This window comes from Carassius auratus, chromosome 41 (assembly GCF_003368295.1).
Source record: "Carassius auratus strain Wakin chromosome 41, ASM336829v1, whole genome shotgun sequence".
Taxonomy (NCBI): domain Eukaryota; kingdom Metazoa; phylum Chordata; class Actinopteri; order Cypriniformes; family Cyprinidae; genus Carassius; species Carassius auratus.
The window spans coordinates 20,727,930-20,743,135 of NC_039283.1; the positions used below are offsets into that span (position 1 = coordinate 20,727,930).

General features: G+C 35.0%; 1 protein-coding gene across 4 annotated transcripts in view; it reads left to right on the top strand.

The window, feature by feature from the left end:
• Positions 1-15,206, top strand: part of LOC113059231 (oxidation resistance protein 1-like) — a 110,706-nt gene that overhangs the window by 55,442 nt on the left and 40,058 nt on the right. For all 4 annotated transcript variants that reach the window (XM_026227573.1, XM_026227576.1, XM_026227574.1 and 1 more), the window contains one exon: positions 13,431-13,513. In XM_026227573.1, the coding sequence (XP_026083358.1) occupies positions 13,431-13,513 (83 nt within the window). The remainder of the gene's footprint in view (positions 1-13,430; positions 13,514-15,206) is intronic.

A 15,206-nucleotide genomic window follows, 5' to 3' on the forward strand; every position in this document is an offset into this window, starting at 1 on the left:
TGTATGATTAAATTCTCATTACCGAAAAAGAGGTTCTCTCTACCGCAACTGGCCTTAAATTGTTGCGGTGAGTGAAAATGGTGTTGTGGAGGATGAGGTGTCTTAGCATGTTTTGCTAACAACAGAGAAGCCATGATGATTTACCTAATTTTTACTCTGTGTATATAATCAGTCATTAATGAAGTATATTTTCATAGAAAATTTGTAATCTAATATTTTTCTAAATGTGGAAAACTACCGGTTTCGGTGATGATAATCAATTTGTCGTGTTCACGTTCTGACAAGAGAATTTTACACTTTTAACTGGAACAATATGAAGATATCTGCCTACCTTGTTGGTATTTCGAAGGTTCTGCCTCATGTGTTGCTTAATTTAAAATCAAGATTTATATTTTAAAAAATTTGTGTGCGTAAATTACCCTCAAAAAATATTGCGGAGGATGAGAACATTAGTCATGGACACTTTATATTTCCACTATTGTATCATTATTATTATACATGAATATTCAGTGTGTCATTTTTCTGTCATGTGAAAAATTATAGAAGAATATCCATTTACTTTTTTCAGAATATTTTAATTGTAATTTGTTTAAATTACAACATAACATAAGTTAAGATACAGCTGGACGCATTGCGGTAATGAGAATAAAATGCAATAAAATACAAAAATAATTAATTCCTATGTTGAAATTACTCTTTGTGCAAGGTAGAGAACAGTATTGTCTTTATTATGGTGTTTTTATATATTAGTAAATTGCATGTTTAATATCTAAAATCACTAGTGACATGGCGTTTCAACTGTTTCGTGAGAATGACCCAGTTAGAGTTTTATCAAAAAGCTGTAACGTGTCTAGAACAGACATAAGGCAAAATCATCGCTAAGTAAAAGTGTAACAAAATGTCTCTAGAACAGACATATGGTGAAAAAAAAAATGTGGGTAATCAAACCATCAAAACAAAAAATCAACACATTTTTGTTGCATAACCAGAGCTGTCTTGTGTGATGTATACTGTTACATTACCTTAACAACTGTAAGATTTTGGTCATACAATAGAATTCTAGGCCAGAGAAGAGTAAATTGCAAGGATTTGACTCCTGTGAAATTGCCAAAGTACAGCGAATGGCATTGCACCACCAGTTCACCACAACCTTCAGTTAGACACATAAAAGGATAACTGCGGAAAACAATATTGCTGTCCTTTCCATGTGACACTTATCAAAGCAGTGCAATGCTGATGGCACCATGTAAGCCTATTTCCATAAATGGATTAAAAAACACAGAGTTCAAAACAAATGGAGCACATCCTTGTGTAAAGCGTAACTGACTGTGGGAAATCACATTTCTGCATTGCAAAATGAAGCATTCCTTAAATGCAGTGAGGATTGATAAGTGTTACAGTTTTTTCATGCAAAAAATTTCATTTATTTATAATCATTATAAATATTATAATCATTATAAACATTATCAGATATTTTCATTTATTAGTCATTAATAATATGATATCAGCCCCAAATGCTCGGTGTTGGAATTTCAGAAGTCTGTCTATTTGTAAATGTGCATGCAGAACATTGAAATATTGGCACAACGTTTTCTGGAGCGCTTCTGGCCCCTCATTACGGGAGACGGACCAGTCTAAAGATTGAGTGGACTGAACTGATGCTGTGCTGGAAGCACAAGGAGTCCATTAGCATACATCTGCACTGGCTTTAGATGGACGTGGGAGGCACAAGACATGTCCTGCTTTTCTCTAGATCACCCCCAAAGATGAATGGGGGGAGTGGGTGTGTTTTCATTACTGAGTTAAGACTAATTCCTTGGTGCATTAGCCAGTTCTGTGCTGGGCCAACCCAAGAGGTCACGTGTGGATGCCAAAACAGTTAGAACTGAAGCTAGCATGGCATGATCTTTTATCTGCAAAACTGTCTGTCTATCTAGGCCACATGTATTATTATTTGTGATATACAGCCAAGTACGGTGACCCGTACTCAGAATTTGTGCTCTGCATTTAAGCCATCCAAAGTGCACACACACACACACACACACACTGTGAACAGCCATTTATGCTGTGGCACCCGGGAAGCAGTCGGGGGTTCGGTGCCTTGCTCAAGGGGACCTCCATCGTGGTATTGCTGGCCTGAGACTCGAACCCACAACCTCAGGAGAGTCAGACTCTCTAACCACTAAGCCATAACTTCCCCTGTGATAATGATAATAGTGTATATATGGTATTTAGTTCTTACTTATATATTTGAATCTATTAAATGTAAATTAATATATATTATATAATTTAACACATTAAACAATGACTAGAAATGCATCCTAATGACTATTTTATATCTACAAATATTTTAATAATATTTATAAAATTTTATAATATTCATATATTTTACATGTAGTAAAAAAAATTTAAAATATTTTTAGTATTATTATTATTATTATTATTATTTATTACATTTACATAATAATGTACAGGGTGTATATATGATGTATCAAATAGATGTACTAACAGTGTTAATTTAGTACAGTTCCGATTCTTTTATAGTTTTTATTAAATCAATTTAATATTCATATATTTTAATGCACATTTAGTTGTAATTGTAATGTAATATAATTAAAACATATATAGTACTAATACAATTATAGATACTATTATAGTTTTTTTAAGTATATGTTATTTTTATTAATATTTATTTCAGTATTAGTTATTTTAGTTAAACATAAACAATGAGATGTTACTTTTGGTAACTAACTGAAATAAAAATTACTTTTTAAAATATGTTTTATTTTATTTCAGTTGAAGTTTGTTTTATTTAAAGTAACATTATATATATACAATTTTTTTTTTACTAATATAATATATATAATAACCCGGATAATTATCTGTAATAAATGTAAATTAGCTTAAAAATAAAAAAATATATATAGTTTGTATTGTAAATAATCATGTTTAAGTGCATTTTTTGCTTATTAAATATTTAACAAATGAAAGGTACATCATCGAATTTGATTATTTTCTGTTTTGTTTGGAACTTGGATGCAAACCAAAAGAAAAGCATTGACTCCATGGACATCACCTCTGAACTTCATTGATTGCTCAAAAGTGTTGTTGCCCCAGTGGTGTTTATTTTGTGCTTGTCTAGACTACATGCTAAAGTAGCAGGAAGGGTTGACGCTCAGCGGATCAAACTTTGCCCTCTACTCAATAACCTTTTAAATTCTGACCGAGCATTCAGGCCGAGGGAGCTGTTTACCTGCAGCACAGCGGCTGATCTTTCAGCTCCTATTTTTTCCCCTCTGACCTGTATTATTTGTCCTGCTTTCCTGATGGTGGATATGGATTTAGCATTAAAGCTGCCACAAGCAGTGAGATGAAGAATAGTAAAGCGTCTCTGCTGAAGTGAAGTGTTGAGCTAGATGTCACGTCTCATCCCAATGTGCTCTTTAGTCATGCCAATAAATTTGAAGAAGTCTCGTTCTTTATGCCATGTATAAATCATAGGTCATGTCTTAGAAATCATGCATCATACCTCCCATTATAATATAATATAGAATATATTATAGAATATACCAAGCTGTATAATCTTTACTTATATTGTTTTTTTTTTCTCTCCTTCATTTTCGTTTATTTTTTTCTCCTTTGTTCTTTTTACTTCAGAGGGACTGGAAATTTGCCTTTTGACTGTTTTGGGTGCATTTACATTTATTTAAATGTTAATTCATTTACATTGTCTTTTTTTTGATAAATAATACATAAATATAATAGTTTTTTTTTCTTATATCGCCACATGAAACGTCGACATGCATAGAGACTTGAAATGAATCTCTGAATCATTTTTGCACTGGCTTTTTTTTAATTTATCATCCGATTCATGTTACACAATATAAAAAAATAAAATAACTGAAATGATAACGCAGTGAGCAATAAAGTGTGTTTAACATTAAAGTACTATTTTTTTAAATACCATGCCTTTTTCTTATTATGTTTTAGTGTTGTATTCCTTGATAGAATATTTTAAATAGTAATGATTCTTGCTTAATCAACAAGTATCCCCTTGTTCAAATCAATATTCAACCTTCCTACCAAACTCTGATATCTTCAGCAGTTCTCACACGATTACGTTAACTCATGACAGCAGCATAGAGGCAGACTTTGGCCACTGCTTTATTTGATTTGCAAACTATAAAGTGCTCACTAAAGCAATAACCGTGTGGATGGAGGGATCTTGCTGCGATTAGTCACCCTGGAGTGAGTGCTAATGAGAGGCTTTGGTGCGGGTGACACACACGGAGCCACTGACAGGATCGGGGTTTGATTAATTGACCTGGGGTGGGTGTTAATGAGGGAAAGGAACAGGCCGTGTGGATTCCGGCGTCCAAACTGCAGTCCCAGCAAACATACACACACACACACACCAGCTACTGTGACAGTCTGGGCCGTGACAACTGCTGGGGACTTTGAGCTGTTCGGTTCAGTGAGCAACTTTGCCATGTTTTTCCCATGACTGTTACTTCTCCCTTTGCTAAAGGGGTCATAATGAAACAGGATTTTCATTGTATGTTTGTAGTAACAAGTCTGATGTAACATGTACTCTTCTTAACTTATTCTAACATTAAAACTGACCGATAACAGCTTGTTAAGAAACACATTTAGTCATTCCAGATATATTCGTTAGGTGAGAAGACATGACACATCAATTCATTAGGTTTACACTGGTGTAAAATGGGAGAGTTTTGCTTTTTATTTTTTAGGTTGCAAAAGAAAACACTGTGTAAATCTAGACATAATGTGTTTTGTTAAATAAACTATGTAAAATTGCATCTGAAAGTTTTTTTAAGAACTTTCCACAATATTTCTGTCACCATCAATAAATATAAAACTATAAAATAATATAATTTTTCATAGTTTTACTGTTTAAATTTGATATTTGTATAATATTTTTTTATTTTTATTATTAAATAAATATTTTATTTATAAATTAATTCTAAATTTAGAAATTAAAAATGCTCTAAGATGGATTAAAAATTTATTTGGTCTAAAAATAATTCCCGCAGTCTGAATTGTATAGTCTCACAGTGCGTTCACACCGCCGGCGTCGAGAGCGTCAAAAATCGCTCTTGCCGCTCTGCTCACGACGCTGCAGAAAGATTCGTGAGTTCAGACGCTCTGATGTAGACCGAATGCTTATTTTGTATTTAAAGCGGCCGCAAAACAAACAAGCTTGTTGATCTCATGCAGACTAACCACAAGGAGGGTAACTTTATAAGTTAACCTCATTAAATATTGTTGTGGACGAAGTATTAAGATCCTTTACCTAATAATGTGTAATAATGTATAAAACCTAATAGTTTAAAAGTACGCTCTCCACGCCTGTGGTGTGAACGTACAGTCAGTGGTTATTATAGAAGTCTTAAAGGTACAGTATAGCCTAAAAAAAAAACTTTTTATTTCTAAGAGGGGATGGAATATGGTCATGAAAATCAAATTTTTTACTAAAATTTTTGCACAAAAGATTATTTTTTGACACAGATATTTTTATTAGCATTAGTCAGAAATCAGATTAGACTAATCCTATTGTTATATTAAATAATGTGTGTTTAAATGTAAATACATGATGCACAGCCATGGTTACTGATATCAGTTACATGTTGCTTTTACATGCGCTAATATATGTAAAGAAAGAATGCGAACTTGATAACGGCATGCAGTCATATTAGCAAAAGCATTAAAATCATGCTAATTCATCACATGCATATACTTTACAGTGTGTTATATAGTTCATACTAGGACAGTTTTTTTGTTTGTTTTGTTTTTGTTTTTTATTTAATGAAAGGCCATGTACAATTAGTGTTACATTTGTTACAAAATAGGTAAAATGTTACAAATGTATCTGGCTCATGAATAATATTATATCATTTGCAACTGAAAGGAAAAAGGGAACAGCTTGTGGCCTTGTCCCATATTTCCCACCTATGTTATGTGACCACTGAATATTAGCAGTGGCCATTATATTTAGGACACAAAATGCTAGATATTCAGTGAACCACAGTACAATGGCTGTTCCAAAACACAGTGAGCTGCCTGTGTAGTGTTCCAAATCACTGACTTAAGAGGTTTCACTTGAACTAGAATGCTGCCTATGTAGGCAGCAATGCAGCTCACTGGATTTGTGATCAGATCCAATGTGTGTCGTGGGTACTGAGAACAAATGCATATTTATTCAAGAGATTTGTCTTATTTTGTTTATGGAGAGACACCAAATCCATCGTCGACGATGGATTCGGTGTCTCTCAGACACACATTGGGCTCTTTGTTTAGTTTCAATGTGGCAGCTCTTATCTCAGCGTGTGAAAAGCAGATGATACACACACATGTGATGGTTCAGTTCCAGACAGTTTCGCCATTTTTCATAGAACTTATCTCTGCTGTGTGTGTGTTTGCTCACTCTGTTTCTCTTTGTGACTCATTCCTCGGGCAATGCTGCTGTACTGGAATACATAGACATTAGCATATTAGCATATATATCACCATATAACATACTATCACCTTATATATGTGTGTGTGTGTGTGTGTGTGTGTGTGTGTGTGTATAGATAGATAGATAGATAGATAGAGATATTTAATGTGTGTGTGTGTGTATTAGGGATGTGCATCTCCATGACTGATACAATACATTAAAGATACATATGAAGCAGCTACTGATGCGATACGATACAATTCACCCCATTGCGATGCAGTGCGGTTCGACTTTGATTCGATTTGATTCAACACAATGTGATTCGATGCAATATGATGCATTGAAAAAAAATTAAAAGATCACTTCTAATGCCTTAAGGCCTGTTTCATAAAACAAGTTTACCAGATAAGCCAGGCTTATTTCAGTTAGTCTGACTCATTGTCAAATGATTTGGTTCCACAAATCAAATTTAATATAGGCCTAGATCAAGCTTAGTCACTGTGGCAACTTCTGCTGGGAAAATAACCTGGTGTAAAGCAGGCTAATTGTCAGGCTAAAGCTGAGTTCCTCTAACACTGACCAATAGGAACTTAATGATATTACCACTGAATCTTTCACATACTATTATTTGACTGTTTTTACAGTTACTAGCCATGCAGCCTTTCTCTCTGGTTTCATGACATCTGTACCTTTTATAGTTTTGCAGAACAGAGAGCAGAACATTACAATCTAAAACTGCTCTTTAAAGCATTAAAATAACTTAATTAAAAGTTAAAATCATTTAATTAAAAATGAAAATCTATAATAAAGAAAATGACTATATTTTTACAGGTACAAGAAACACACATTAACTAATTTGATCTTAGTAATTCGGACTGTGCTATCTTACGTTTGATTTGTCAATTACAATAGTCCCTTTACAGTTACAGCTATCATAAAAATACACATATTTAGGTTTAAAATTCTACAAAAGATAAAATTAATGTCCAACAACAAATATTTTATCAAAATGTTTATTTCACCCATAATTATTGTGCTACTATTGCGCTCATTCTGTGTAACGTGCATTCGCGCAGCTACATTTGTTCACTCTAGGGGTGACCCCGAATCATCGATGAATCGATGCTTTGATTAGAGGTGCCTGATTTGACTACCAATCTAACAGTCGAAGATTTGCAGGGTGTTATTGATTATGCCATTTTGACTATATGGGGAGCTCAAATGTCTGATTTCACATAGAACTATCAGTTTTCTCCCAAAGTTAATATACAACCTAGTATGATAAAGCTGTAAGAATCTGGAAAGAAAGAAGCTTCAAATTAATATTTTAAAGTGCGTGAATAATCCAACCACCCCTACAGATTTATGTTTCACTTTCCATAATCCTTGACCAATAGAGGTGCATCTTGGCAGCAGAATATGTTTATTATGATATGTTCATGTGCATTCGGGCCCTTTTTGCAAAATCCTATCATTCTTAATATTAACATTATGTTGCATAAATAACAAAGTGTATTCTATATGAAATTATGAGTTGAATCCCACTGATTAAAAACTTGCTATCAAATGCGTCACTCTAATGGTCATCTTTAGCTCGTGCAGCTCAAAACAGAAATGCAGAACATTAACTGCTAACATTTTAGGCTAACGTTATAATGAGAGCACTATTGTAAAAAATATATATATATATTTGTTATGGTTTCCTCGACGTTAAGTGTTAACTATATGTTAATCAAAACATAAAACATTATTTACCCCGTTTATATCTGCAAGGTGTTCATTACACATTTTTCCTGTATGTTAGTCGAATGTCTGACTTGACTCTTGTTAATGTATTTTGTCCCGCCGAAAATTTTGTCAGTCGAATATCGGCAAGATTCGAAAATTCAGATTCAACTATGATAATCCTTAGTCTGGGACACCCCTAGTTCACTCGCGTAAGCCTCACCCACTCCTGACAGCAAAATAGGTATGTTTGTTTTAGTATTGTCACGGTACCAAAATTTCAGTATTCGGTACCGATACCAGTGAAAATCCACGGTTATGTGAACTAGGGATGTCAAATTTCGATTATTTCCATGATCGATCGTCGTTTAAATTAACGATCAATTAATCGATTAATCGTTAACCATAATACTGCAAAATGCGTCTATTGCAGGCACGCAGTCAGCGGTATGACAGGATGTGCAAAAGCCACACACACACACACACAAAACGCTTTCTCACTTGAATTAAAGAGGTTTTAGTCTGAATAAAATGCTAGTAGCAGGATTATAAAATGAATAGATGCGATTATGATCATTTGATAAAATGAAGAGAGCGCGCCATACTTTTGAGGTCATTTTACTTTGTTGACAGTTTCCAATCCCGCACGGAGAACGCTGAACGCGCATCTTTAAATGGTTTTGTGGTGCTCGTTGTTGTATTTTAAAGCACAATTGCAATGTTTTCAACTGACATTATTGTATAAAATTATCCGAAATGTGGAGCGCGTGTGACTGCGCTGCACATTAAGTGAACTACATCGGCGCTGCTGCACCAAAACACATTTGCTCACATTAATTTGATCCTGCTGGATTCTGTCCTAGAAAATGTCAGATTTTTAAAAATCCGGCATACAGCGCATTAGATCGTGACAGTGCATGCGTGCAGACGAGGATGAGCGAGCGCGGCTTTGGCTAGATTTATTTGGAGGTTATTGCTCATGTCTCATTCGGCACAAATCGAAATGTTTCCATATTCGCAATGTATTTGAATGTTAAACTATTATTTATAATGTAAACTAGGCTTGTACTTAACACGCATTCGCATATAGACGGAAAAGATGATCCTCTTCATGTGAGCAAAAACGTCCTTGGCATAACAGCAGAGTGGACCAGTATACTACGGTCTATTTAAACTGACCAGTGTAACCTTTTAATGTTTAGTTGACATTTTATTTTGATAATGAACAGACTGCGATGTAGCCTAAGTTTGAATCGCTAGAATATACGTGTGCAGCAGGCTCCGGGGCGATCGAAACAGCTGAGACATTAAAAAAATATATATATTTTCCGCAAAAGTGTTTACTTTCATTTGTGCACACTCACAATAAAAACAGAAGATTTGTGCTCTTGTAAAATAAAGCAAACAAACAGAATGCGTTGTCATCCTTTCTTTTTTTTTTTTTTTTTTGTGAACTTATGGAGCGCCCACACTTCTGTTTTAAATCCGTTAATCTTAATTAGCCTATTTAAGTCGGATATATTTCGCATAGCCTATTAAAAAAAAACAAATTGTTATTTTTATGTTGGGCCTATTACTTAGTAGGCTATACATTTCCCTCAAAGCATCCCATTTTGTCCCAGGGCTTAGAACCTGTGCCCTAGTCAGGTCCATGCAGAAACTTGTGAACGATGCTCGGCGTCACCGTTTAGTGACAGCAGTGAATGCTCCAGGAATGTGTCGGTCACAGCGCCTATTAAACGCTGTTTTGAATCCAGCAATTATTTATTTAGAAATGTCAAGATCGGATTATGACAAGTGTGGTATAAAAGCTTTGTTTATTAGAGGAATAATAGGTTAACTGGAAAATGTTAGATCGCGACCATGCTTTTGGACCCCATAGTCTTCATTTACGCAGCTTTGTTCTGGTTTGCCGGTTGGTCACGAATTTCCACAAATTCAGTATATTTAGGCATCGTTTCTTTTCCTAAATCTTCATAGTCTAACCCTCTAATTTCCCAGGTTTATTTTATTATCTTTCGCTTTTAATAACTGTTTTCGCATCTCTTACTGTGGTAAACATGGGAAGGGAAATTAAAGATTTCATGAATTAAGAGTTCGATTTATTAATTTGTTCCCTTATTTCACTTAAATCATGGGTTATTTAGGGAACAAAATTAATGAAACATGGACAATTGCCACATTAATAATTCGTAGGAATGAATTAACAAGTTGTAGGAATGAATAGACTACCTGTCCTGTCACTGTGTCCCGCAGCCCTGCAAAGCGCACGATATAAAACAGTTATCTGATGAAATGATTAGTAACTACATTTCTATTGCATTTAATGTTGAAGAACTTTTATGTTGTTTCTATTTTAATGTACTTTAAAGTTTAAATCACATTAAAAGCTTAATTTGTACATTGTGAATGAATGATGATGTTTTTATATATCGTCACAGTCACTCACAGCCTCTCGCACGTGTTGAGTGCGCATGAGCCGCACGCAGCCCAACACTGAATCGGTTAACCGACCATCGATAGCCTTAATCGATTGCATCTCTTATCGACAATTAATCGATCATCGATTAATTGTTGACATCCCTAATGTGAACCAATTTCGGTACCAAAGCAAAACACAAAAATATGCTAATTAAAAAAAAACTGTTTATCACTAAAAATAAAAAAACAATGCCATTCTTTATACTTATTTACAATTGTGTTTAAAGTTTTTCTACAAGTAATATAATTATAAAAAAAACATTAAACAACTTTCACCCAAATTTAATTTGTCTTTTAATTAATTAAATTTAAACACATTTTATTTTTTGGTAAATAAAGGGGATTTTTTTTGTTATTAAAATTAAAACATGGAAGAAACATTGTGTGATTTATTTCTTTCAAAAATAGTTTTATAAACTTTTTACTTCTAGTTAATATTTCTAGCACAATGCCTTTATGTAAAAAATTTACTTTTATTTTGACGGTTTGATGTGAATACCTTTAAACTGACACGGTAAAATGCTTGTCAAGTCACCTTTAATTATATAGCGCTTTAAACAAAATACATTGCGTCAAAGCAACTGAACAACATTCATTAGGAAAACAGTGTCTCAATAATGCAAAATGATAGTTAAAGGCAGTTCATCATTGAATTCAGTGATGTCATCTCTGTTCGGTTAAATAGTGTCTGTGCATTTATTTGCAATCAAGTCAATGATATCGCTGTAGATGAAGTGACCCCAACTAAGCAAGCCAGAGGCGATGGCGGCAAGGAACCAAAACTCCATCGGTGACAGAATGGAGAAAAAAACCTTGGGAGAAACCAGGCTCAGTTGGGGGGCTAGTTCTCCTCTGACCAGACGAAACCAGCAGAAGTGAGTTCTGGTGATGTTGTTTATGTATTTATGTTCTCATTGAGACAGCAGATGCCGAAATTACTGCAAGCATCACGCGCTTCAGTCTATGTAGTAAACAAACCAGCACGTCTCTGTCATTCATTCATTCACACAGAGACGCGAAGAACATGCAGGATTCATATTTAAATCAACTTTTGCGGCTTAACATTTACAGATACTGGTCCATATGGAGATTTGATTTGATTTAACTTTGACAAATTCCATGACTGTCAATATTAAAATTTAGGTTTAATTTTCATATCTGGATTTTGAGATTTTCTGCTTCGCGGAAATCATAGCCCTGTATGTGTCAAGAACCGGGTTGACCGGGTACTCGGTACCACCGGTACTTAAAGAAACCTGATACTATGACATTATTTTAGGGACACTCTTTGAGACGTCTCATTCAGTGACATGAACTGTAAACAGAGAGATCAGCAACTGTTGCTGTTTGTCAGGTTACTCTCTCAAACAGAGGTGTGAAAGCAGCAAAGCGCTGGATAAAACATCAGTGTTTGTATTAGTGCTTGCACTGGCCTGGTTTCTTTCGCTGCCATCCCTTTGCTGTGAACACAGAAATAGCAGGACGACTTTGACTCATGGCTACACAGCTGAACATCTTTCTGTCACACTGTCACAAGTGCAGAACCTGTTTGACGGATTCTGGAGTTAATTTTAATGTGAAGACGGACGGAGCGCCAGAAGCAAAGTGAACATGTGGGGAAACTACTAACATTGTTCTCATTACCCTGAACATACACACAAACACCCATGAGCCTATATGCATACACATCAGTGCTGAATATAAATTTGGGTTACATGATCGCAGACTTCATTTTGATAATCTGATATTGATTTTTTTTAATGTATGACTTTACAATAGAGGAGCAAATTTTTTTTGTTAGCCTAAACATTATTTGTAGCACACCACTTGTAGATGTTGCTAATGTCAAAGTTCCTTTTTTAATATAAGTTTTTATATCAACACTTAATAGTTTGATGAATACAATCAACTGCTATTTGTAAATGCAGTACGATTATTCTTATGATTATGAAGGGTTATTATGAATGTGACATTGAAGACTGAAGTAATGACGCTGAAAATTCAGCTGTGCATCACAGGAATCAATTACATTTTAAATGATATTAAAATAGAAAACAGTTATTTTTAATTGCAATAATATTTCACAATGTTTCTATTTTTACAGATCAGATAAATGCTGTCTTAGTGCACAGAGATACTTATTCCAAAAACATAAAAAAAATAATAATAATAACGCTAGATTAATGTATGTTCGGCAATTTCCAGAACATATCTAATAGTTCTCAAGACAATTTTATTCCTCTAATAGTTATATTATATATACCATATTCGCGTGAGTGTGCAAACTCAGATTCACTGATGTCAGAACTGAATCAGAAAATCAGTGCCAATACGTAAACATAGCCCTATTAGCTTTACATAACGCAGGCGTTGAAACTGACTTCAAAGACACCCAACACAAATGTGATACTGTCAGGTGGCAGCACTACGTCTCTCCCTGTCTTTCTCTATCTCTCTCTGGTGGTCTCTATCTTTTACAGCATTTTCAGCAGCAGAAGGCATTGCAAGGTGAAGACACATTGGCTGTCATTGTGCTGAGGGAGAGAGAAAGAGAGGGAGACAGTGGGGAAAGGAGGGAGGTAGACAGGGAGGGTGACAGAGAGAGAGAGAGAGAGAAGCTGCATTCTCTGGCTCACCAGAATCACTCGTTCACACTCGCTGTTGACGGATGAGCCATCGGTCGAGGCTGAGAGCTCGGCAGCTTGTGTCAAGCTGAGGGGAGAGTGGAACATGAACATAATGAGAACCTTCCCTCGCTTGCTTTCAGATACCGGCCAGAAGAAGACGCCAGAGAAGAAGGATGGAAGGCGAATGTCATTCCAGAGACCGAAGGGCACCATCCAGTATTCCGTAAGTGGGAACATCAACCACTTTCCTTGTTATTTCTTTGCATGTGCTGTGTGTTATAGGCTTGTGTCTTGCAGATCTCCTCCCGGCGCTGTTTACTCAAAGGATTTTTCCACATGTATCTGCGAGATTTCTCTGAGAGTTTGCACGAGGACTCTGTGTGTGTGTGTCTGTGTGTGTGTATCCACAGGAATGATTTGAGAGCAAGTGTGTTTTCGTCACCGTTTAGGATGGAGAGACGCTGCATGGATCCGTGCGAATGTTTACATCAGCCTGTTTATTTTCACCGGTCTGCATGCGTTCCAGCAGAGTGTTGCTGAATGACCTTCCTTTCTGCGTTTGCATTTCTATTGATTTGGCAAGCGTGTGCGCCAAGCGAGAGAGAGAGAGACCGCGTGAGCTTCGGTTGTCTGTCTTAACAGCTTGTTGTGTTCTTGAAATGACCCTCAAATTCCAGCTGCGAGCAGAACACTTCTCATCTCTCTCCCTGGTAACAGAGGAGCGTGTGGGTTGAGCTGAGATCTGGAGTTCTGCCTGGAAGTGGAAAGAGGAAACTGCTGGCAGCTAGAGCTGTCATTTAGCAAGAAAATTGGAGTGATACTGCTTTTCCACCAAGATATGGTGCTGGTGCTGATTCCGGAGCTGGTGCTCAGTCAGGGAATCTGATAACATCTCTCAGAAACAGCCAGTCTTTGTTTACATCATATCGTATGATCATGAGTTTTGAAAACATATTTTAACATTCAAAGTAGAGACATGCAAAGTCAACTAGAAAGGGCCACCTGAATTTAAAGACAAAGTTTAAGGCAACAGCATGCTGTTGAAAGCACTCAAGCTAAAAATATTAAAACTAAATATATGTATAAGAATAAAACTATGTTAATCAACTTTGATTTTTGATTAGTAGAATTGTGACCCATCCCTAATCCAAAGTCTTTTAACTAAGCGTCTTTTTGATATCAGAGGTTTGTATAGTTTAAAATGTGTATTATTTTTGGTTGGGTACGATTTTTTTATGTTTTTGAAAAGTCTAGTGCTCACCAAGGCTGCATTTATTTTAATAAAAATACAGTAAGAATATGAATGTTGTCTAATATTATTACAATTTAAAATAACCTTACTTATATTTTACATGTTATTTATTCCTGTGATGGCAAAGCTGAATTTTCAACATCATTACTCCAGTATTTAGTTTCACATTATCCATCAGAAATTATTTCTGTATGCTGATTTGCTGCTCAAGAAACATTTTGTTGTATTATCAGTGTTGAAAACAGTTTGTGTTGTTTTATATTTTTGTGGAAATATAAGTTTTTTTGGATTCTTTGCTGAATAGAATGTTCAAAATAACACCATTAATTTAAATTAAAAAGCAATTTTAAATGTATTTAATGTGTTTTGATAAGTTTAATGCATCCTTGCTGAATAAAAGTACTGACCCCAAACATTTGAACGTTGATTAATATATACAGTACATTAATTAACCACTTTTCTAAAAAAAATAATTCCAAAGCGCTGCATGCTGTCAGTATGCTAATGAAAGCATTTCTGCAACAACAAAAAAAAAGCTTTAATAATGTAAAAGTAATTTTTAAGAAAAATCTGAACTATTCCGTTGTTAACTTCCATAGACTAATCAACCATTGTGATCAATTATAATTGTGTCATTGTGACTTAATCATTGTTTACATATTCA